This window comes from Montipora capricornis, chromosome 10 (genome assembly GCF_036669925.1).
Source record: "Montipora capricornis isolate CH-2021 chromosome 10, ASM3666992v2, whole genome shotgun sequence".
Lineage (NCBI taxonomy): Eukaryota > Metazoa > Cnidaria > Anthozoa > Scleractinia > Acroporidae > Montipora > Montipora capricornis.
Genome location: NC_090892.1, coordinates 23,556,943 through 23,581,718, shown reverse-complemented (window position 1 = coordinate 23,581,718; position 24,776 = coordinate 23,556,943). Strand labels below are relative to the sequence as shown.

The 24,776-nt window shown below is 39.9% G+C and overlaps 1 protein-coding gene across 1 annotated transcript; it reads right to left on the bottom strand.

Annotated features, from left to right (window-relative positions):
* Nucleotides 1–20,096: 20,096 nt before the first annotated feature.
* On the bottom strand, nucleotides 20,097–24,353 carry LOC138020448 (uncharacterized). Its single transcript, XM_068867432.1, has 3 exons — nucleotides 24,261–24,353; nucleotides 20,611–23,367; nucleotides 20,097–20,165 (listed from the first exon to the last, which is right to left on the bottom strand). The coding sequence occupies exons 1-2, from the start codon at nucleotides 24,351–24,353 to the stop codon at nucleotides 20,617–20,619; spliced, it is 2,844 nt and encodes a 947-aa protein (XP_068723533.1). The 3' UTR covers nucleotides 20,097–20,165; nucleotides 20,611–20,616.
* Between the last annotated feature and the right edge of the window lie 423 nt (nucleotides 24,354–24,776).

Sequence of the window (24,776 nt, the reverse complement as noted above, 5' to 3'; positions counted from 1 at the left end):
ACAATTTTGCTCTAAAGTGGAGTAATGTGGTTAGAAATCGCTGGCCCTGCTAACGAGGCTGTCCCGGTGAACGCGATTACATGAAAAAGTCTCAGCCCGGTTAGCCTGGATCCCGGCATGTTAATACCGGTATCTCGGCGAACCAGGCTGAGATTTTTCCATGTAATCGCAAACTTGATTTTTGGTGCATTTCTCAGACGTGCCGGGATCTAGGCTAATCTGGCCAGCCCAGCTCATATATTCGGCCCCTTAGAAAATGGGACAATAATAATGTTAATACTCTCTCTGACTATTACTGATAATAATCAAGTTGAATTTACAAGTTTTTCAGCAATTTTAAATACAGCCCGCTGAATCTACACAACTGCAAAGCACGCACAGGTTGGCCATTACTGAACATGGCACTCAATCATTAAATTGTGCATGGACGCCACACTTACGGTTTATCAATCCGATTTTGTATTCATCAAGCTTTTGCTTGCCTCCACTACCATTTACGTTGGAAGTAGACAGCTCTTCCGAGGTAAACAACTCGTCCATACATTTTCTTGTATATTGCTTCCTCGACTTTGCCTTTTTTTGATTTTTCTTTAGATTATGGGCCTTGTCTGTTGGTAAACTTGACACGATGGGAGAGATGCTGCTTGGGAGTTGTTGGCGATGGGTTGGTGTGACTGGGGTTGATACTAGTGTGTTGCTCTGAGTCGACGAGGATACATTTGATGTAGTGTTCACGGGAGAAGTGATGGTTGAGGTGGTTTTGGTTACAGTTTTCATGTTTTGAGGGAGGGATTCGATCACAGAATTCATGCTTTGCTCAGATGGGCTCGAAGGTTCGTGCAAAGAAAACGGAACGAGGCAAATTGCAGCTTCTATGGCATCCAATCTGGCATACACCATGGACATCATGTTGTCTAAGTTGTCCATTCTTGTGTTCAATACCTGCACCCCGTCCTTTACTGCTCTCACATCCTGCGAAAAGATGGTCGCACACGCACATGATCAATTTCTAGAAGACTGGATTGTAATTTTATACAGAGATATTTATGTTCTTTGTGACCCGTTTTGGGTTCACTTGTTTAAACAGTTTCAGGGGAGGATGAGGGTGGCAACAGTGCAGTTTAGTTAACACAACTAACACCGAGAGGCCAGTGCAACTGATAAATCGTTTTGGTGGTCACGAAAAGCCATTCGTTGCTGAACAAATACGGTAAAGAGAAAATTTATCACAATTGCCTTCACTTGGTTGTATTCTCAATTATTGTCGCTTTCTTTGCCAAGCGTGATTTTCAGTACACAGACGTTACTTCTTAAGTACCAAAACGTTCCCTCCAAACTAAACCGCTTTGTTTTTTGACAAATCCTGCGACGACGAAAAATGAATCAAGCTTTTAATGAGACGTGACCAACCATGAAGGCTAGTCTTTTCACCAAAATTCGTTGAAAAGTAATGCATTATTTTAAAGTGGGTCATAGGATTAAAGAGCAGTACATGTACCTCAGAAATTTGTCGCATGACAACTCGGTCATCCATGGAAGTTTCCCACATGCTATCGCCAAGGAACTGGTCAAATTCATCAGCAGATACTGTAAAAGGGTCTTTAGCAACATTGTCCCCCTCGCGCGTGCTATCCACCTGGATGTTGGGCTCTGGTGTCTTGGGACTGGAGGTCGTTTTTGCAGCTTTCGGCTGACCTTCTTTTATTTCCTGCTCCATTCTAACTATTGGTATGGGCTCTCTTTGCTTATTTATTGCCTCCTCAACATCATTTTTGGTTTTTTTCGCATGCGATGACAGCTCAAGATCTTTTTCCTCTAGTGCCTCGCTATCGCGCGTTCTCTTCGTAGCACACACTACAGAGCAAGAAGCCTTAAGCTGAACAGGCTCTTTTGGTCTTGTGAGCTGATCATTCCGTTTAGAGATGTATTGGTCATAAAGGGATTTTTCGTTGACGTTTGTAGTGGCGGTCTCCGTGCATGAAAGGTCTGTTTGATTTTTTGACATCAGCTCTCGCAAAGGCAAGTCGTCGTCCGATTCTGAGCTTTCAATTTCTCCCGCAGGTTGTATTTGCTTTGATGTGCATGGACCTAAAATGTTTAAGGTCAAACTGTGAGAATTCGTGCCATTTTATTAGAGGTATCCATTTTCCATCGGAAAGGCTTAGAAAATGATTGCACGGATTTGCCGACTACTAACTCATGAAAAAAATTCAAAAAAAGTGAAAAGATATGAAAAAGACGTCAACATTCAACCCTGTTAGTGTTGGTGTTAAGATCATGAGGCGTTCAGAGCGACTCCAAAGAGAGGTCAAACATCAGACTGTTGCTGCTGGTTTATTTAGAAGATCTGAAAAAGCATCTTACCATTCCTTTTTGAAGTTTGCATCCAGTACTCCACGGTAACAGCATCGTGCCATCTCCTGCTAAATCGCACTCTCACTTTTTGATTGATTTCCAGTGGCCCGTCAGGGAAGATATCAGATCTCTTAATATGCTGTTGAGTGCCGTACCACTTATCATCAGTGCGCCACTCGATTAAGACTTTCTTCGAGACCATTGTTACCGAAACGTTCTAGGATATATTCGCTGATAAGTGTAAAATTAATAATAGGCTCCGAAGGAGAAGTTGCCTGGTTTGTGCAAATTCACAACTGAAACTATGTAGCGTGTTTTTTTTAATCAGGCCTGATTTTGATTGACGTTGGCCGGTGATAAGTTAACTTTTTCCTGCAGCGTGTCAGGTAATTTGCGCACAACAGGCAGCCACATCAACAGTGAAACAATGCACGTGAGGAAGAAAGCTTAGTAAATATGCGACATAAAATTAATGAAACATGTTTAAGTTTTTCCTCACTCAAGAGAGGATGAGCATTTTATGGGATTTCTCCAAAGTGGACAATTTCGTGTTAAACCGGACTTAAGCGAGCACGGAAATAATGGCGTGCGCTAACGTGGGCACGAAAAGGTTGCTTATGACATGCTGTTGAGTACCACACCATTTCATTATCGCTGCACCCCTCAACTGAGACTTAATATGGGTGCCGTTGTAACCAGGAATTAGAACATGCACTAAACAATGTAAATGGGCCTCGAATGAGAAGGTCAATGGGGTTGGGCAAATTCACAACTGAAACCACATCAACAAAAAGTTATTTTGTAAATCAGGCCTACGTTTGATTAACATTGGGTTGCGATAAGGTTACCTTTTTTCCACGTGCATGTGAAGTCACTTGAGGTTAAGGCAATTGGAATACAAAGCAAATTTTTAATGAAAAATGAAACAGTTTTTAGCTCCGCTAGCTAGAGAGGATAAGAGTTCTTCCTGGGATTTTTCAAAACAAGACAGTCTCGTGTACTAGACTGTACCGCGCGCACGAACAGTGCCGTGATCTCTTAACATGAAGAGCACGGAAACGTTGGTTATTGCATGCAATTCAGATAATTAGAACAAGATAGCAAGTGAAAACAGTGCCTAACCTGATTAATCACAATTGAATACTACAATTGTAGTTTCAGAATACGATGTGATTGGCAGAAATCATGGCGTCTTTAATCGGTAGTCGACACACTGCGAGTGGTTTGACGGGAGTTGACGAAACTCTCGAGGAGGAACTAGATGTTGTTCAAGCTGCTTATTTTTCTCCTGCATCCAACACGACTAATGTATCTAGTGATTCGGAAACTTCAGCAAGTTCTGATGATGAAGAAAATGATACCCTCTTTGAGAAATCTTCAGCTCCAAGACAGGATAACGAAGACAGCAACGGTGAAAATGCAAACGATAATACCGCAGAGGTTTCAGATGAGGCGGTTCACTCTTTTCTCAAAACTACATGCAGCTGCCGTGTAGGGCCCAATGAACAGCCTTGTTCCAAATTGTTTACTGAAGGTGTTGCCTTGGACATAAGGTCCCAATGCATGGAACTCACATCCGATCAACCAGATATGTTTATCTTAGGAAATATAGCTTCTCAAACCAAAGACAGCGGCAAGAAACGATCTCGAAGTAACTACTTCTTTAGGGGGCATCAAATATGCAGAAAGACTTTCCTTTTTCTTCATTGTATTTCGAAAAAAAGACTTGAGAACCTGAAATGTCACTTGAAGAGTAACGGTCTTACTTCGCGTGTTCACGGGAACACGAAACGTGCCCCACATAACAGGACTCCTCACGCCTCGCTGAAGCATGTTGTAACGTTTATTGAAAATTATGCTGAACGAGAAGGCCTTTCGCTTCCCGGCAGAGTACCTGGATATAAAAGTTTTCGTATTAAACTTCTTCCAACCTCTACGAGTAAAGCTGAATTATGGAGAATCTACAAAGCTGCCGCTGAAGATGAAGGCTTCGAAGCAATGGGGTACACAAAATTCGTTGTGACCTGGAATGATTTCCTTCCGTTCATCAAAATAATGCAGCCATCAACTGATCTTTGCCACACGTGCCAAAAGAACACCGAAAAGATTTCCGGTCGTGCAAATGTTTCTGAAGACGAAAAAACTGCAGCCATTGACGAACATAGAGCACACCTTTGCAAGGCTAAGCGGGAAAGGGATCTTTACAATGCTGCCGTAGATGAAAGCAAAGAGGTCCTTAAAGAAAATCCTGTAATCTCTCTTCTTGCTCCCAATCTGCCTTGTTCCTTGGTTGGCACAGTGCATTACTCATACGATTATGCTCAACAAGTACACTTTCCCGCTAATCCCCAACAACCTGGTCCCATTTATTTTAAAACCGCAAGGAAATGTGGTATATTTGGTGTGTGTTGTGAGTCCCTACCCCATCAAATTAATTACTTAATTGACGAGTCAGTTGCAACAGGCAAAGGAGCAAATGCCACCATTAGTTACTTGCATGACTTTCTTCAAAACCATGGCGCAGGTGAAAAAAGTGGCCACTTCCATGCAGACAATTGCGGTGGTCAAAATAAGAACAACTATGTTCTTTGGTACTTTTGTTGGCGCGTTATTCACAGAATGCACGAACATGTCAAATACTCATTTCTCGTTGCGGGACACACAAAGTTTAGCCCCGATTGGTGTTTTGGACTTATGAAACAAAAATTGCGCAGGACATTTGTTTCACCCCTGTTTGATATCATGGAGGCCACAGACAAATCGACCGTAACTGGAGTAAATTGTGCGAAGCTCGTTGGCCTCCATGATGGATCTGTTCTTGTAAAGACATACGACTGGGCTTCACACCTAAAAGTATTTCAGAAAGATAAATGGTGTGAGCAAGTTTCATCATTTTCGGTTTTCTATAGATCACCCCAGGAAGGTGTTCTGTCGCCTGTCTGCAGATTCTCCTGAGGAAGAATTTCAAATGTTGAAAAATCAATTGGAACTTCCTCCTATTGATCTCTCTCCCCAGGTCGTACCCAGCGGACTAGATCTGGAACGCAAGAATTACTTGTTTAGAGAGATTAGGCAATTTTGCCGACCGGGTACTGAAGATTTCGTTGCTCCTGCTGTCACATAGCTTTGAATAAAATGATTTGAATTAAATGGAATTTGGACCACCAGCATCCCATTTGTGAAGGTTGGGTATGAGAGCGTGTACTGCACATCAAGGCAAAGCCACATAATTTTTTTCCGCATGTGGGAAGTCATTCATTTCGTGGCGTTCGTTTGAAGCCAGCTCCAAATTGCAGCCAACAATGAATGGTGACTTTTTGCGAATAATTCATATTCACAAAGCCTGCAATTGGCGGAATTTTAACAATTGTTGTGAAGATACCAAAGGTTGAGCCTTTGTAAAATACGGTAGTTTGTATGTTAAAATTAAAATACAATAAAGCCACACCATGTTTCGAATTGAACTTTATTTTTAAGCCATTGAAATTTATCACAATTTTTTTTTCTCAGAACAAAGCTAGCTACTGAACCAAAATGATAAGAAATGTCGATTTGTTCGACAAAGCGACAATTTTTAATACATTCTGTCATCAAATCAAAAAGTACTCATGAGATAATTTAGTTTCAATTAGGTTGCCAGGAAAATAGAAATAAGAATATCAAGCCTGGTGGTGAAAAACACTATTCTTGCAATATTGTTTTGCTGTAATTATATGACAAAAAGATTGCAAAAAACAAAAAAAAGGAAAAGAATACTACTGCCAGCTGTTACGATGAGTTGACCTCGTCCTCTGGAACCTTGAAAATTCTCTGAACTTCAATCAGTTCTTTCATTGTCTTGATACCAGCGTTCATCAGGGTTAAGGCATAAAAGGACTTTTATCAGACAGTCTTAATGACAGACAAATGCGTGGATTACAAAAACCTGTACAGAGTAGTGACAATACATAAGCAACTTTTTTCGAAAACTTACTATGATAAGTTTGTTGAAGGTCTCTCCTGCGAGGTTGTTCGTGGTCATCATATGGATCTCCCAAATCGGTAAATTCAGCATACAAGGAGCACGCACTTTCCAATGTTTTCATAGCTTCCTCAAATTGTCTCAAAGATTCCATGGCCACTACTTCTGGTGTCAAGGGTTCCAATGGATTTTATGCCATGCCGAAAAAGCTTGCGTACGCGTGTGTCTAGAACTAGCGTGATTGATTGTGGGAGGAAATGACAGGCCAGGCGTTCAAAAGGTGGATAACGCTATCAACCGGATGATCACTATCCAGCGGATAAATGCAAGCAAAACCAACTGATTGAGTCATCCAGTGGTTAGCGCTATCGACCCTTCGAACAATTGGGGCCAGGTGTTGGAATTATGTAGTGTTATTTGCCTGGTAAAACTTTAACAAGCATCGCCGAAAAAGAGTGATGTTTTTTGTACATCTCAATTGAGGGCCCTGAGTGCCAACGGCCGAGTAGGATTAAGAATAAACTTCTTCGAATTCGTAGCGTTCTCTCGGACTCTTGGAAAATAATTCTCCTGGCACCTAGGGTATCAAAAGGCCAACTATTTTAATAAAAATGTCGTCCCATTCTGGAAGACTTAAATTTGTTATTTTCAAGACTAACAAACGGCAGCGTGAGAGGCTACTTTCACGAGTCACGAAAAAACCTTCCAATTCACCGGATCGACTGAGGTGAAGAAATTTAAGACTGCAGGCAAATTTTCATAATGCACGTACTAAAACAAATAATAATACATAAGGCCGCAAAATGTGGGGGACACAATGTTATCACGGGTAAATCACAGAAACGCAATCACTGACATACTTATTGTGATTTAACTTCCATGAATTAACTGAACCAACTAAGTTTTCAAGGAATATCTCATGTTGCGCAGACATGAATGACATCTTTTTGGATGTTGTACTCTTCGCACGAAATGTTTGCCTTTCATTTGTATGCACAGAATTCCATGAACATCAAACTTGTCATGCACTGTACAGTAACCAGAGACAACTAACTTTCTCGTGTTACTTTTAAACCGAATAAGCTTGAGCAAAAATCAAGGATGCAGGCCGACGGCGGCAAAAATGTTCCCATAAATTAGCGAGGCCGGTTAAAACCGCAGAAGGGATTTAAGATCCACATCGGGGATGTCAATTTCATTGCGTATTTTTGACCAAACCGTTGATTACATGCAGAATTGGGGAGCATTCCTCGTATGGTGTCTAGTGCGCTTTTGGATGCTTCCCTCTCCTCCTACACAATTTTTTTCTCAGTGTATTTGATTGTTTATACTACAGAAGAAACTGTAAGAAATAAACTGTTTTGCTCGGTAGCGTAATTCGTGTTAGTCGTCATTTTCATCCAAATTATAAATCGTCGTGCCATCAACAAAGCAAAACAATCGTACCAACTTCGATTTCGCCGAACATAACGAAACGGCGCCCCGTAAAAACTTAAACCTTTGCACACAAGAGAAGAAATAAATACCATTATTCGATTTCCGACGCATTGTCTATCTTGTTTAATTCCAAAACCAGGACAAGAAATTTTCCTGTTATTCTTTTAATGGCGTAGCAACAATTTCACGGCGTGAACTCATTATTTTCACGGTCTTCGATTTCATGCCGTGAACTTTTTCACTCAGCATAGTGAACTTTTTCACTCAGCATAGTGAAAAGAATTGGAGCAATAGTGAACTTACCGTGAAATTTCAATTTCACGGAGTGAAATAGTAAATTCACGAGCCGTGACCGTGAAATTTATTTCACGGTTCACCATGAAATCCATAAGCCCCCTTTTCGCGTGAAAGGTCACAAATGTAGTATTGCCTCCTGAAACTTTAATTAGCCCGTGATATGGTTACGTGTACTGGTCACATTGGCATGCATGAAGGGGCGGACGGACGTACGTTGATGACGTCATGGCTTTAAAACCAAATTTTCTCACATCGATGGGTTACCATATTTTCTTAACTATGGTGCCCGGCGCGCGCAGAGCTCCGCTATAAGACTTAATGATTTTACTAATGTTGGGCAAATGTGGGTTAAAATTAACCACAAGGCGAAAAATAACCTTTTTCTCTCGTTCTTTAGGTGAAAGGAGATCCTCCCTGGGTGTATCTTTGGCCTTATCAAATTGTGTTTTAACTTTAGAACGGTGGTAACCACAATCAACTATATAATTCTGATATTCCTTGGTACGTTCCTCAAACTTTTCAATTGTGGAACAGTTTCTGTGAACTGTTGTAGCAACTCCAAACGGGATAGCCCTGGTACAATGAGATGGGTGGGCACTGTTGCGCACTAAATAGATGTGATGATCCGTAGGTTTGCAATAGATTATATCTGTCTGAACAAACTCATCAACTAAAAGGAGGGTGAGATCCAAAACATTGAGTAAAATTTCTGATGATACCATGGTAAATTTGATTATGGGGTACAGTGAATTAATGAATTAGGTAAAATCCTTGAGCTTGGTGGTTCCCTGGGTCCAAAGATCGAAAATATCGTCTCGATATCTCCGTCATAATTTAGGTTTGGTCTCCCCAGATTTGGCCATTTGATCGATAAATCCCATTGCCAAATCAGCGTAGCTACACGCGTTCTTAGGGCCCATTGCGGTGCCATGAGTGTGGGAATTGTTGTGCCCTAAGCAGATCTTAACAGCTTCAACGATACATTTAGTTGGTGGAATTTGGATTTCTTGTGAATTAAGAGCATCAGTGACAGCTTTTATTCCCAGATTGTTGTCAATGTTAGGAAACATTGACACAACGTCCCAGGAAACAAGAAGGGTACCTTCAGGGAATGGTCCAGTCTTGTTGAGAGCTTCAATTTTTTTGCAATAATTGAGTAGTATCTTTGACAAATGAAGACAATTTTTGGGCTAATGGCTTAGGATAAAATTTGGTAAATGCAGAAAGGTTTTCAATTGCTGTCCCACAACAAGAAGTAAAGCAAGAAGTAATTAACCTTAGCAGGTTCCCTTCCTTGTGCATCTTAATAGTCCCAAAGGCTTTACCCATTTTGGCTTTGTTATTAACAATTAACCCAATTAGCAATATTTTGGTCGATTTGCCCTTTATATAGCTATTTATTACTACACTCTGAAATGGTATTAACAAAGTTGGCACTAGGATCCGAGTCAAGTCTTTTATAGTGGAGTGGGTCTTCCAACTGGCCAAGCATTTGCTTATTTATTACTCCGTGAAGTCAAGGCATCGTGTATCCTTCTTTGGATTCTGCTTGCAAGTGGCATTCTTCATTGGCGACACTGCATTTTTCATTCTACCTATACATATATACATATGCATATACATATACATATACATATACATATACCTACACATATACCTACGCATATACCTGTACATATTCATATACTTATTCATATACATATACATATATAATGAATTGAAGATTTCACCAGCTATTAAAGTGCTCAATATAATGTAAACTAGAGCAATATGGATTTGCAGAGTTTGATTATTTGGTCGAAGACATTTATTGCTACTCAGAGTTTCATGCTCCTTGCGGAGCAATCATCAGGCAACTGCAAAAAAAAAAGGAAACAAAGATGATATACAAAATTTGATAATACAGAGCAATGCCTACTGGCGTGACATGCAGAAATGTGATTGGTTAAGCTAAGCGAATATGTTCTTTAACAGGAATTTTCTTAGAATGTCTACAATTAGATATCAGTTTGCTTCTGTTGCTCAGTGATGACATGTCGGCTTTACAGATAATAAAATAGTTTTTCCCATAAACAGAAATTAGATCTCTTGCTTATATTAGAATATGATCCGGCCTGTTTTACCTTCTGCCAATTGATGTTGTACGAAATACTCTTATCCTTTAGACTCCAAAAAGATTTACTTAATTCAGTTGCATGCTTATACCGCTCATTCTTAAAGGAGCAAACATGGTTTCTGTATCTTAACTTAAAGGTTGTATCGGAAAGAACAATGTGTCTCTCTTGAGGTTGGTGTCGCGACTTCGGCTTGGTAGATCATGTTTCAGTCATTGCATTTTCCGCAAGGAGCATGAAACTGACTAGCAATAATTGTCTTCAACCAAATAATCCAACTCTGCAAATCTATATATAAGGAACTTAACAGGGTCTCTCAGGCCAACAGTGCATTTTGGCCCCCCAGGAGGATCACAAATGGATTCACAGTCCAAGCCTCGGGGAAATGTACTTAATGAAGTTTGAAGGGACAGGGGGCGGACAACCCCTGGATGACATTTTCATTGGGAGAAAAACTTTTTCATGCCCTGAGTGGGATTTGAACCGGCCTTCTCCTGATTACCAGTTTGGTGTGATCACCACTACACTGTCAGAGCAACCATGCTGGCTACATGACCAATGTTGATAGTGAATGGGAATTTAAGTGGTTATCCCAGGTCATTGTTTCTCTCCAACTAGATGACAATGGATCGACAGGAATGACAATTCACAGGCGGACAAGAGAAAAGAAGACAATTTGTATGCAAGTTAAAAAGGTGTCTTCGGCCAACAGCGCAAGCATTGTCCTTTCGTGACATTTTTACATGCCACCTCCACAACAAACACCCACCAAACTCTGCAACTGCAGAGCACTAGACAAATGCCCTTTGAAAGGACAATGCTTAGTCAAGGAAGTAGTGTATCAAGTCACCATCACGACCGCCAAAAGCACAGAGACGTACATCGGCCTCACAGCCACTGAGTTCAAGACGAGATGGCAAAACTACCACATGTCATTCAAAAACGAAAGTAAAAAGAATGACACCAAACTGAGCAAACATCTATGGCAGCTAAAAGATCAAAAGAAAGACTTCACAATCTCCTGGAAAATTCTAGCCAAGGCCAAATCTTATAGCAACCTTACTAAACGATGTAATCTATGTAGTACAGAGAAATTCTATATTGTATATAAACCGGACATGGCAATGCTCAACAAACGTAATGAACTCGTGTTGACTTGCAGGCACAAGCGAAATTTTCTCCTTAGGTTCAATCGCATCCTCAACAACCAATCATAACTTTACAAATGCTTTTTTGCTAGTGTGGGTTCAGTCTAATTGGTCATCAAAAGCAAACTATCATTCAGGCCTACACTGGTGCAGGAAAAATTGCCAATGAAAAAATGCTACACTGAAAAGTCTCACTTAACAAGGCCACAAACTCTAACTGCAGTTAAAGTCTCAAAGCAGCAACCCACCCAGCCCTGTGCTTTTGACACACGACTCAGAGCTAGAACTGTCCCTGGGCTGTTTGGCAAAGCAGGCCTTGACGGCAATCCCCCTGCATTTTGAGCGACCACAGTGGCTTGAACACAGGCTACGCCCGTGCTTAAGCGAATATTCCAGGGGCTACCTTTTAGCGAATTTGCTCAGATATCAAGGGCCAATGGCCTGAAATTCAGTGAAAAATGGGCTGATGACACTCGATTTACTCAGCCTGGCTCACAGAATGCCATTCTGGAGAGAAATGCGCACATAATAATAAATTTCTAACTGGATTTGTCAAAAGGTGGCTGCAGAAATTGTGAAAACAAGCCAATTCTGCTGCTGTCACAAACTTAAAGAAAAGCTACCCACCCAGCCCTGTGCTTTTGACACACGACACAGAGCTAGAACTGTCCCTGGGCTGCTTGGCAAAGCAGGCCTTCACGGCAAGCCCCCTGCATTTTGAGCGACCACAGTGTCTTGAGGTCTGGACCCTTAAAGACAACAACATCGAACACTTTATTTCCTGGCCCATGCTCTCATCGCACTCGCCGTACAACAGCTCAAGCAAAAGATTTAACCTCTGCCTCAAAGAAAAATTCCTAATCATCTGCCGACCCAAACTATGAACACTAAACAAACGTAATGAACTCGTGTCATCTTGCCGCCACAGAAACAAAGCCCTCCCGCGCAATAACTAAACTTAATTTCGCACTGCATAAATTAGACAAACTATATTTAGACAAATTAAATTAGACAAACTATATTTCTGGTAGCCTGTGAATCTTCTTCGGATGTCCGTCCACTGGCCTCTTTTAACTTTTATACAATTTTTAAGTATAAGTAGAATGATAAAGATTGAGTATCCAACGATGATGCCACTTGCGAGGAGGACCCAAAAGGATACAAAACGTCTTGACTCAGATAAGTTAATAAGGAGAATGAAAAAATGAGTCGCTGGCGAACTTCTCACAGGTCTAGTATATTTTAATCTCATATAAACGTTTTGCCCTTCGGGCGTTAAGAACTAAAAACTAAAAATACCTGGTACAACTGAACTTGCGCCATTTATACAAAACCATGAACCAGAAGGTGTAAATGTTTAAAATAACAAAAAAGAAAACATCACAATAATATGTCATGTAATATGTGCGATTGGAATTCATTAAGTGGACTATACGTGAGATAAGAAATAGTTAGCTCTATTCCGAAAAAGGCGTTAATCACCAGGCATCGAAACTAATCATTTAAAATTAACAACAGGACTTTGTAAATCATGCAATCAGGTGGCCATATGATGAGCGCAAAACAAGATCCCAAGAGAACGCCTCTGGAACCACGCCAGTACTAAAAACAACAAAACCCCGCGCAGGGGCTCTAAAAAATAACAGAATCCCTGAACAGGGCCTGTGAGAATACCGATCAGCACAGCGTAACTGAAAAGAAGCCCAATGGGTTCCACAATTACTCCGGTGAATGATTAATTAAGCCTTATTCTATTTTTGGAATTAAACTCGGATCTTTTGTTCAAGCCGTAAGGTTGGAGGGTGCATAACTGTGCGCACCAAAAGGCCTCTCTTGTGAATAAAACCTTGTCCATATCATCAGTAGTGTCATTAACAATTTTTTCAATAACAATGAACTCAAAGTCAGACATGTGATGTTCTTTTCTGTTGAAATGGACGGCCAATTCACACGTGGCCTTGTTGGTCAACATAGCCGATTTGTGATTCCGAAATCTGACCTGAATTCATTCGATGTTGAACCTACGTATTGAATCTTGCATGTTTTACAGGTGACTAAATAGATGACATTCTTCGACCTACAATGTACATCCTGTCTAATGGAGTAAAAGCGGCCTGTACAGGCACTGTGAAAGATCTTATTTTCAACAAGATAATGTTTGCATAGATCACATTTGTTCTTACATTTAAAACATCCTATGGGAGTATTATTGCTGTAATGGGTTTTTTTAGGCCTTTCTAGAATCTCTTTTATGTTTTTGGGTCTTCGATAAGAAGGAATAATTGATCCCTTTGGGGAAAATCTGGGATAGCAAAGGCGATTCATAAATAAGATGACTAAATGATTTGATGATTTTAATTCCAAAAATAGAATAAGGTTGAATTGATCATTCACGGGAGTAATTGTGCAACCAGTTGGGCTTTTTTTCAGTTACACTGTGCAGATCGGTATTCTCACAGGCCCTGTTCAGGGATTCTATTATTTTTTAGAGCCCCTGGGCGGGGTTTTGTTGTTTTTAGTACTGGCGTGGTTCCAGAGGCGTTCTCTTGGGATCTTGTTTTGCGCTCATCATATGGCCACCTGATTGCAAGATTTACAAAGTCCTGTTGTTAATTTTAAATGATTAGTTTCGATGTCTGGTGATTAACGCCTTTTTCGGAATAGAGCTAACTATTTCTTATCTCACGTAATGTCCACTTAATGAATTCCAATTGCACATATTACGCGACATATTATTGTGATTTTTTATTTCTTTGTAATTTTAAACATTTTACACCTTCTGGTTCATGGTTTTGTATAAATAGCGCAAGTTCAGTTGTACCAGGTATTTTTAGTTTTTAAGTTTTTTGTTCTTAGCGTATACTGAAGAAGGCGGAAGGGCAAAACGTTTACATGAGATTAAAATATACTAGACCTGTGAGAAGTTTGCCAGCGACTCATTTTTTAATTCTCCATTATATATATATATAATGTAAATGATTTGGTTGAAAAGTTAAAACAAGACTAGATGTTGCATCTCGACAACGCTGTTTCATGAGTTGCCTCACTCATCAGGAGTTATTAAACTCCTGATGAGTGAGGCTCCTGAGTATTAAACTCCTGATGAGTGAGGCAACTCACGAAACAGCGTTGTCGAGATGCAACATCTATTCTTGTTTTAACTTTTCAACCAAATCATTTATTTCTGCTCTATCTAACGATATCGAGCACTCTATGCAGATAAGTCGATTTCCTGTCTACTTATATATAATATATATATACAATATGTATACAATGTGCCCTCCCGGTTGTCAACATAATGGCTTTATAGCAACTCCTGAACTTGGGCACAGGATGTATATATATATATATACTGAATGTAGGTCGCCAATAAGCCCTCGCAGAGTGCTCAATATCTAGTGAAGCTAGAGCTATGCATACAGTTACGGGTAAAATAGACTACATTCCGTGGTCAACAAATTGTCCTACTCTTCAGGATCGTACAATGATTACTATCTCTACAGGATTACTGTTTTTTACATTATGCTTTTATCTTGCTGCCCATGTGCGTCTTTAAGAGGAATTTGTTTGCATCCCGACAGCCGCTTGCTAATTCTGATCCTTTGTTGAGCATGGCAAGGTTCGGGTGACAAATTTTATAATACCTCTCGAGTGTACATAAGTTGCATTTTTTGGTGCTGTAAGAATACGCACGCGCCCTTCCCAAAATCTTCCACGCAATGCTGTAATTTACTTTAGTATTTTTTAATCCCCACACATATTTAGATTGGGAAGGTCCGAGATCAGGAAGGTTGCAAAACAAATACTCCAGAGCATAGTAAAAAACACTGCCTTAGCTGCTAAAGTAGATCAGTGGAGGAGGACGCGTTCTGTACTGGAATGGTTCAATGCTATCGAAAACAAGAAAAGTGCGTCATTTGTCTGCTTCAACATAGTAGATTTCTACCCATCCATCACAGAGAAATTATTATCAGATGCCATTGACTTTGCTGCCAAGTATGCAAACATTACATCCACCAAGAAAGAGATCATTATGCACGCAAAAAAAACACTTCTGTTCAATAACAACGTCCCTTGGGTAAAGAAAGATGCATCTGGTGGTTTATTCGACATAACTTTGCGGTCCCATGACAGGGCCGAAACGTGTGAATTGGTCGTAGTTTATATGCTGTTGCAATTAAAGAGCTTTTGTGGCAACACAATAGGCCTTGATAGAGGTGATGGCCTTGCAGCATTCCACGATCCACCCCGAGTGATCGAGCGCATCAAGCAACCGATATGCCAATTGTTAGTGGACAATGGACTAAAGATAACAATTGAAGCAAACAAAAAGGTAATCAATTACCTAGATGTAACCCTTGCTTTAAATAGCGGCAAGCACTACCCGTTTATGAAGCCTGGAAATGTTCCCACTTACGTGCACGCCAAGAGTAACCATCCACCATGTATATTGAAGAGAATTCCGCAAAACGTAAATCAGAGGCTATCATACATATTGTCTGATCAATCTGGATTCAACAACGCAGTACCACTATACCAAGCGGCCCTGGACAAGAGTGGGTACCAATATACATTGAGATACCAACCAAGAGCGAGCAGAGGAAGGACTGGCAGAACAAGGAAAAGAAACATCACCTGCTTTAACCCGCCTTATGATGCACAGGTCAAGACCAGCCTAGGAAAACAGTTCTTGCGAATCGTAGACGAATGTTTCCCCAAGGGCCATGCTCTTAGACCAATTTTTAACTATCACAGGTTAAAACTATCATATAGTTGCATGCCCAATGTCAAAACCATAATGGACAAGCACAATAAGCACGTGCTACGAATGCTAGAACCCGAGATAGTGTAGAAAGATCATGCAATTGCAGGGAAAAAGACCAATGCCCCCTTGACAACCATTGCTTAACAAAGGGTATAGTATATCAGGCAACAGTCACCTCAAGCGAGGGAAATGAGCATTATGTAGGGCTAACTGACACCGACTTCAAGGCTAGATTTGCCAACCATAACCAGTCCATCAGGAATGTGGTGCACACCAACCAGACAGAGTTAAGTAAATATGTGTGGCAGTTAAAAAATGCTAAAGTAAATTACAGCATTGCGTGGAAGATTTTGGGAAGGGCGTGCCCATATTCTAACAGCACCAAAAAATGCAACTTATGTACACTCGAGAAGTATTATATAATTTGTCAGCCGGAGCTCGCCACGCTCAACAAATGATCAGAATTAGCAAGCGGCTATCGGCATGCTAACAAATTCCTCTTAAAGAAATTGTAATTAAATCCTGAAGAGATAGTAATCATTTTACGATTCTGAAGAGTGGGACATGGTCCTACGAAACAAATTTGTCGACCACAGAATGTAGGCTGTTTTATCTGTTACTATATACATATATATATATTGCAGTTGGATATAGCTCTTTGGCATTACAAGGCTTTCGCTTTCATGTCCAAATTGAGCACTCTACTAGGATGAGTCATTGCTGCTAGCAATTGCACATGCTCATTAGCTCGCTAGTTTGAGCACTCTGGCATGGCTTAGATGTACCACATGTGTGGGACATTTGAAGTGGTTTTATAAGCTTAACCTCCATCCTAGACATCAGCACTACACTGATGAGGCCCAGAAACAGTAAGTGTGACCTCTACTATCAAACGCACACTACGGACATGTAATATTCAACCCACAGAACAAGAACTAGCACAAGACCCAGTGTATATAAAATTTCCATTTATCAACGAGGTCCTAAAACAACAAAAACAAGCAGTAATCAAGCGATCAGGTATTCAAAATATCAAAGTTCATTATATGACTGGTCGCCCACTATCAAGTATCTTTAGACCACCAAAGGAACATCAAAAGTGTCCCGAAGCTTGTGAGACCTGCACATCAGCTAAGAAGGTAAACAAGTGCTTATATAAGAACTGCGTGTACATAATTGAATGTACACACTGTCATTTAGTTTACCTAGGAGAAACGAGTAGAACCGTTGGGTCCAGAATCACGGAACACATACGGATGGAAAAACAAACTATTTATCATCATGTCGTTAGACATACCAATACACCAATGCTTAAAGACATCTCATGGGACATTCCATAACAACATTCCACAACATCAGACACGCAAGATCATTGAAGTGTTCGAAATCAGTAAGAAAAACACTGAAACTATCATGAATGGTTGTATTGGACGTGTATTATCCTGACCATACACTAGCAGGCTTAATGAACCTTATCAAAGACCATTGTTCTTTACTTGTTATATATTGTATCTTGTAAAATAACTTACCAGTCACTGATGAAGCCCTAACCAGCGAAACGTTTGACGTTCGATTATAATCAATTTGCCTTAAGAAGTCTTCATAAATTATTTTATATATATATATATATATAGAGAGAGAGAGAGAGAGAGAGAGAGAGAGAGAGCTAGAGGTACGGGCACTTCTGTAACATTTTAAGGCACTTCAGTAACTATGATCGGGCACTTTTGCAACTGTAGGGCACTCTGGTACCCTAGGGAAGGGCACTTTTGTGCTTAAAGGCACTTTGGTAACTTCATAGGGCATTTTTTAGGGCACTTCTGTAACAAAGGGCACTTTTGTAACATTTTGGTAGGGCACTTTTGTACCATAGGTCTGTTATGTGTAGGGCACTTCAGTAACTTATGTAAGGCACTTTGGTAACTCTGCTTTTTTACACCCTCGTTCGTCTTTATAGGGCTTGGGCACTGTCTTCAAGGGGAGATTGTAAACAAAACTATATGCTTGTACTTAAATATGAAGTTTGTTTGTCTTGGCAGGGTATTTTTGCTAAGGTTTTCTCCATATAATGCACAGGTGACAAGGTTTAATTTTCAATCTTTGTTCAATGTCTAAAATCCGCACGCGTCATTGGTTAAAATTGATCACGTGAGTTTCCGTTACCTAGCGACATCAAAGAAACAGAGTGCGTTCTTACAATGACGCATAAAAACGTCTTCACCTTCAAACGTACATGGCTTCAAGTTCAAGATTTTCCGTGGTTGAGCAGGAAAAAATTAATGAAATAATTGACCCTGCCATCCCGGAAAACTTTGAGAACGCCAGGTTTAAAAATTGTAATTTCGCTTTCACTTATAACACGACAAAGAAAAGTGATGATTGATCATTGACATTGGCTTGTTTATGCTCACTGAAAATTCTGTTTGTGTTTTGTTTACAAATAAACGCACTTGCTTACTGTGCATTGAGCTTGAAATTCGAAAATTTTTTTAAAAATTTCTCGTTCATTGTACAGTAAGCGCGTGCGTGTATTGGAAAACCAAACACTCACAACAATCTCTAACCCGTAAATATCAAATTCCATAAGATGTTTAGCAAGTAATTAAAAAAGAAAGTCAAAGTACGGGTGATGATTAAGAAAAACAAATACTGTTTAATAATTTAAGCTCACTGACTAAAGGCAGGGCACAAAATTTATTTGTCATGACAACTTTGGCATAAAGTAAGAAACAGATATACGAGGCATTACCAATCACATCGGCATTTATTCTACCTTTAAACTGGAACACTATTCACAATATATATTTTTTGAATATCAACAGATCATTGTAAGCAACAAAGCCTTAATTCTGAAAACAATGGTTACTTAACCATAGCAACTGTTTAGAAGCTTGCAAAAGTTCTTAAATTATTAAGTGGCTATTGAGTTTGCATCAGCTGTCAAGCATCATCAAGAGCAAAACAGTTAGGACACATGTACCTGGACAGCATGATGAAATTTTTCTCTTACTAAAGAACTAAAACACAAAATGTGCTTGATATCAATGTTGACATTACAAAGGCTGTGAAGCTTACAAAAGAGCTACATGTAAAGCTGCTGCTGCAAGTGCATTTGTTTGCTGAAGAATGCACTGTTTCAGTATTAAAATTTTGCATAATTGAAGGTGGGGAAGTGCACCTGTAGCCACCCTTGACTTGGTGGCACAATAGCTGAAAAAAAAATATATTTGTGGCAAAATCACTCACACTGTTTCCTGTGTGGCTGCTGTGTTTCGAACTTTTTTCATAAGATTCAAAAACGGAAACTTGAGGCTCATGTTTTGGCTAGAATAAAGAAAAACCGCAAATGTAGCCGCAGCCTTATAGGAATTTTGCCACAACCCTAACTTTCAACGATACCCTATATTAGAGAAACTGTTATTTCTGTCATACAGTAGAGGTAAGTTTGTTTGAGACTCTGCTTTTAGAATGTTTAACTTTTTTTAAAGGTAAATACTGGAGTAAGCCTGAACAGCCAATTTAATAAAATACAAGTCATCTTGTACAGTAAGCACTCTATGCAAACTTTCTGTCATGCATTAAAAAAAATGGATAGAATAAAATCACGTAAGAGGTGTAAAAGGTGAGGCTTTCACAAAGTTTCTGACGGTGTGAGACTAATCTGGAATTGAAGATATACTGGCAACAGAATTTTTGAAGTCTCATTCAAATCATCTTTGCAAAGCATGAAAACATTAAATTATCCCCACTCTTTACAATTAGGAATTAACAGGTCGGTGTTGAAAAAAACAAACAAACCAAGAGCTGCAAAAAGATCACATGGGACATGAGGCAAAAAAATAATAAGCTCCAATTAATGCTAAAGCAATACAGTAAGGCTTTCAAAAATTACTTCTTCCCATAAAACAGAACCTCAAATGTGAAAAATCAAATCTGTTGCACAGAAACAAACTTGAGGGTTTGTTTGTCATTAAGTCTCTGCTTGCACTGTACACCATTGTTTGAAGTCATAAGTGGATATTTGTTGCTTCCAAACACAGTGCATTGTAACCACCTGACTCCAGCCAAAGAGAGCAGCTGATGGAAACCTGAAACCAATCACAACAAAGTTTAAGTGATAGACACATTACATTATTTTCAAGGAGTGAGTTTCTAGAGAAACTGTGGTGCTGGGTCAGTAGGGACTGGACTAACACTTGGTAGCATTTGGTGGACAAGGTAAATTATCCAATAACAGTAACAGTAACAGCAACAGCTACAAAAGTCCTTTGTCAGAGCGTAAATCCTTCACCCGGACATAGATAATTCAACATACAACATAATTTTTTAATTTGATACTCTACAATGACTCTAACCTTCTTAAATGATCATTCTGTTGTGGTGAGGTACAACTATACTTCTTCTAAATAAACCAACTGAATGCAGCCTGCATGCAGTATTACAAACAGCTTGCTTCAGAATTTTAAATATAACAGAAATCAACTCTGGGGGATATTAAGGCAATCCATGTGCAACACACAATGCAAGACATACCTGGTATTAACAGCTGCTCTGTTTTCCTCTCCTCTGCCTGCGCTCATACTTAATACGGTTAACTATTTGTCTCAATGACAGCGTTTGTAACATGCTTCTTCCTTTGGCATCAGAAGAAAGTCTGTCAGAAATGACCTTTTTCGAGATTGGACTGTTCTGAAGCATGTCCTCAAATAAGCGATGCAATATTTGTACATCTCCCTCACTGAAAAGAGCCTTTGTGTTGTTGCTTAATGCTGTTGTTGGCGAGACGATGTCAGAACCAGCAGATGATTCTTCTCTGAAAAGTCGTTCTACTTTATCACTTAGTTTTTCTTTCTCTGTTGGCAAGTCTAAAGTGTTGTTCTTGGATACTGGATGTCTCCACTCTGCGCGAACTTTGTCATAAACTCTTCTGGCATCTTCACCTCGGAACACTTGACTATCCTTGATCTTCTCTTTCACACATTCCATGGTGACTTTCTTTTGCTCTATTTCTTTTTTAAATAACTGGCGTATTTCTTGAACCGCCTCTTCTGACCATGGCAATTTTAATACATTCCTTCTTTCATCTTTCAATGGGTCTTCTTCAGCTTCTTCCTCGTTTGCATTCTGTTGCATGTCTTCTCCCGGCTGTTCAGATGGCAGTTCCTCAGATCTTTCTTCACAAGACTGAGAGCTCGTTTTCCTCATAATTTTGTGAAGTGTCTGTGAAGCAGTCACCGATGCTTTCGCACTTTGGCTCAAACGGTAGTATTTTACTGCAGTGTCTTCCTTATGAGCCATCAATTGAGCCAGATCGCTTGCTATTTCTTTGTGACTCTTGTGGCAGGCAGTCACCGCACCTTTCCTGAATAGTGTGCTGTGAATGCGTCCTCCTACCCCTGCCTTTTTCCAAACCGATTTGATAGCTTTGTTTATTTGACTGGACTGCAGTTTTGTTCCATTGAAAGATGGAAATAGTGGCTGGTCTTCTCCTGCTCCAACACCTGGCACCTTAGAGCGCACTTCTTGAACAAATATGCTCATCCAATTATACAAATTACTTGTTAGGACAATTAATGCTGGGCCATGAACATGGAATGTTTTGTGATTCATGACATTGATGACAAATCTGTCACCTTCTTTGTAGCCTCTTTTGAATTCTCTTAAAGTCATGTTAGCCAAAACTCCAGCACGGTTGGCATTATCAATGGAAATCTGAATGAGAAGGAAGGCACGCAAAAGGGTGTACTGTTGTTGTGCAATGTCTACACTGTGCTTTCCACTGAGCTTTCCAAGCAGGATGATAGCATCTCTGGAAATTTGGCTTTTTTCAAAGGCTTCAATTTTTTCTGCAGTGATAGCCTCAACTCGATCCTCTTCCCTCCTTTCCCACTTCCGTTTCAAGCTTGAACGCTTGTAAGATGTAGACCATCTCTTCATCTTTTCTCTCAACTGACTGATTAACTCACAGCTGGCTGTAATTTCTTTTGGCTTTTCAGACAGCAGGAAGGAGTAAAAATGTTGCAGGCTTGTAAGATATGATTTGATAGTTTCAGCAACATACTTTTCTTCAGCATGTTTAACAAACTTCTCCTTTAACAGACCGAAATCTAGAAGAGATGACACCTTCTTGTCAATGTCAATCACAAACAAGATCCTCTTAACCTGTGAAGCGTGCTGTTTGGCAGTTTTCACGTCTTTCTTGCCCCCATCTGGTGATTGTAGCCAATTCTCAAAATCGACAATTAACCCAGGGAGAGTGTCAACATCAGATTCAACATCAGCTTCTGCACTTGCACTTGCACTACCAACCACTTCTCCATCTTCATCAATAACTATTTCCTTCTCCTCATTCTCCAGCTCCTCAACTTGTTCCATTTCAAGTTCCTGACTTTCTTCAATTGAAACCTCTTCGCTACTTTCAAGTGTTGCTGTTTCGAAGTTGGTTAGTTTTTCTCCGGCAGCTCTCTTGTTAATTAACTGGACTCTATAGGGCCTCTTTCCTTTTTGCAAAGCTTTATTCAGCAGACTTTTGTACTCGTCAGATGAAGGGCTAATCTTGTGAACATTTTTCAAATGGGCTGGTAATCGTTTCACACATGCTGAACATCCAATCATAGGACAAATTCTCTTTTTATGGTAGTCCTTGTAGGCCTTTGTTTCTTCATCACCATTATTTCTCTTCTTCCTGTTACCTGCCTCAGCACTTTCTTTACTTTTGAATGTGTACTTTTTCCGTAAATTAAAGTTTGTGATTGCTGAACGAGATCGAGAATGAGACCACTTATGAACCTGCATTAGATGCCTAGGGATGTGAACTACCACCTTCTTGCAGTAAGGGACTGGACACAGACGTTTCCCTCGTCCCTTATGTCTTCTTTCTTTGTTTGGTTCCTCCTTCTCCATTGGTTGTTCATTTTCCGGGGAATTGATCCTACCCTTCAACATTGGGATGTAACTTTTGGCATTTGAAAGTTCTCCATCCCCCTTCCTGCCTGGCTTATCTCCTTCATCTGCTACATCATCTTCGTCAGATGAAAAAACACCCTCAACCTCACTGATTTCACCTTCACTTCCATTGCCCAATTCAACAGGTCCACCAGCCCCATTCTCATCTTCACCTTTGGACCTAGCACCTTCACTGGTGACATAATCACTTTCCTCTTGCCAGTCAGCACAGGAATTTTCTTCACTTTGATTGACTGCAATTACAGGCTCTGTGCTTGAGTAAGAAGGCAAGCTGGACAAACTCCTAGTCCACATATGCCTAAGTTCAAAGGCTTTCTCAGACAACTAAATGATAGACAAGGAAAAACATGAACAGTGTTGACCAGTAATGAATAAAATTTGTGTTTCAGTTGCAAAGGTTTTTGTGTTCCTCTTGATACAGTATGCTTAGTTATTGTGATCATTACACCATGAAAATGTTTCTTCTGCACTTGCCGTTATTAAATACCGCCAATGATGATGCTAAATGCACAAGATTTATGTCCATAATTTAGCCTCATTTTATAAATGCCAAGTATTGGATATAAATACTTGGCATGTGAAAAATGATGCAAAATTATTGACATTAATTCATGCCCATGAAAAAATGCAGTGGTGGTCACTAAATCAAACTATTTACCTAAGTTAAACAGTTTCACCCAAGAAAATGTAAGAGCATGATCCCCATACAAAGAAATTTCAAAAACCGCTCATGACAAGCAGAATGAACCAGTTCAGGGACAGGATATCAACTTAATTAAATTTGCCATGTCACGCAATTTTAGCCATTTTCATGACTTTCAGATTTACCATAAGACAGAATTAGCAAAATAACAACAACCAATTACAATTTCAGAACAACATAAAAAAGCAAAGAGGCGCATGGATGGGAAAAAAGGAGAAGATTGAAAAGGAATTGCATTCCCGAATAAATCTTGGAAAAAAAAACAGTCGGCCCAACGTATAATTTCAAATTCACTACAATTCACCTGGTTAATGGTCGTTTATGCTTAGCATCGTCCGTGTAACGATAATTTCATCGGCAAAGGAATTTCATATTTCCTATTTAGCTAAAGATCTGCCTAAATGACCTTCGAATACCGTGACATAGCTCTGACTTGCTTTAATCTAACCATACGATCTGACGTAAAAATAGCACAAATGGAAAACAAAACTGTGATTGTGCTCAAAGTACTCACCATTTTTGCTTTCTCTTGATTACCCTGCCTTAAGGCCTGCATTTCGATTGACTTTAAATCCCGAAGTCTTGCCTGGAGGCCGAAGTAATCCATCCTACAATTTTTTTCAAGGCCACAACACGTGGGACGAGAACAGTCCGTTATATAAAAGCTCTCATCTGTCGCTAACTTTAGGGCGTCAAAAGGGCGTCTTCGAGCGATGGACATCAACCGGAAGTGGAGTTTTCTTATTGTTGGGCAGTAGTTTAGCTCAAATTTGCGAGCAAATCGTCTTATACCAGTAAGAGCACTGAACAGTATAAATGTGATTGGACCAGTGGGGGTTAATAGGGAAAACGCTTCACTTCTGGTTGCCATCCGTTGCTCAAAAACGCATGGCTCTGAGACAGCATCTGGTACGAAAAGTCGTTTTTCATGGCAGGTTGTGCAATTCTATAGTTACAGCCAAGGCTCCACGTGCAAAATATTGCTTGCGCAGGTGAAAGCATATTTTAAAATAATTATTGTCATGTTGCC

Bases quoted from the DNA above. Each gene is read 5' to 3' on its own strand.
- LOC138020448 (XM_068867432.1), bottom strand. From the start codon at position 24,353: ATGGATTACTTCGGCCTCCAGGCAAGACTTCGGGATTTAAAGTCAATC. The intron at 23,368-24,260 runs GTGAGTACTTTG...TCTATCATTTAG, and splicing joins ATCAAGAGAAAGCAAAAATG to TTGTCTGAGAAAGCCTTTGA.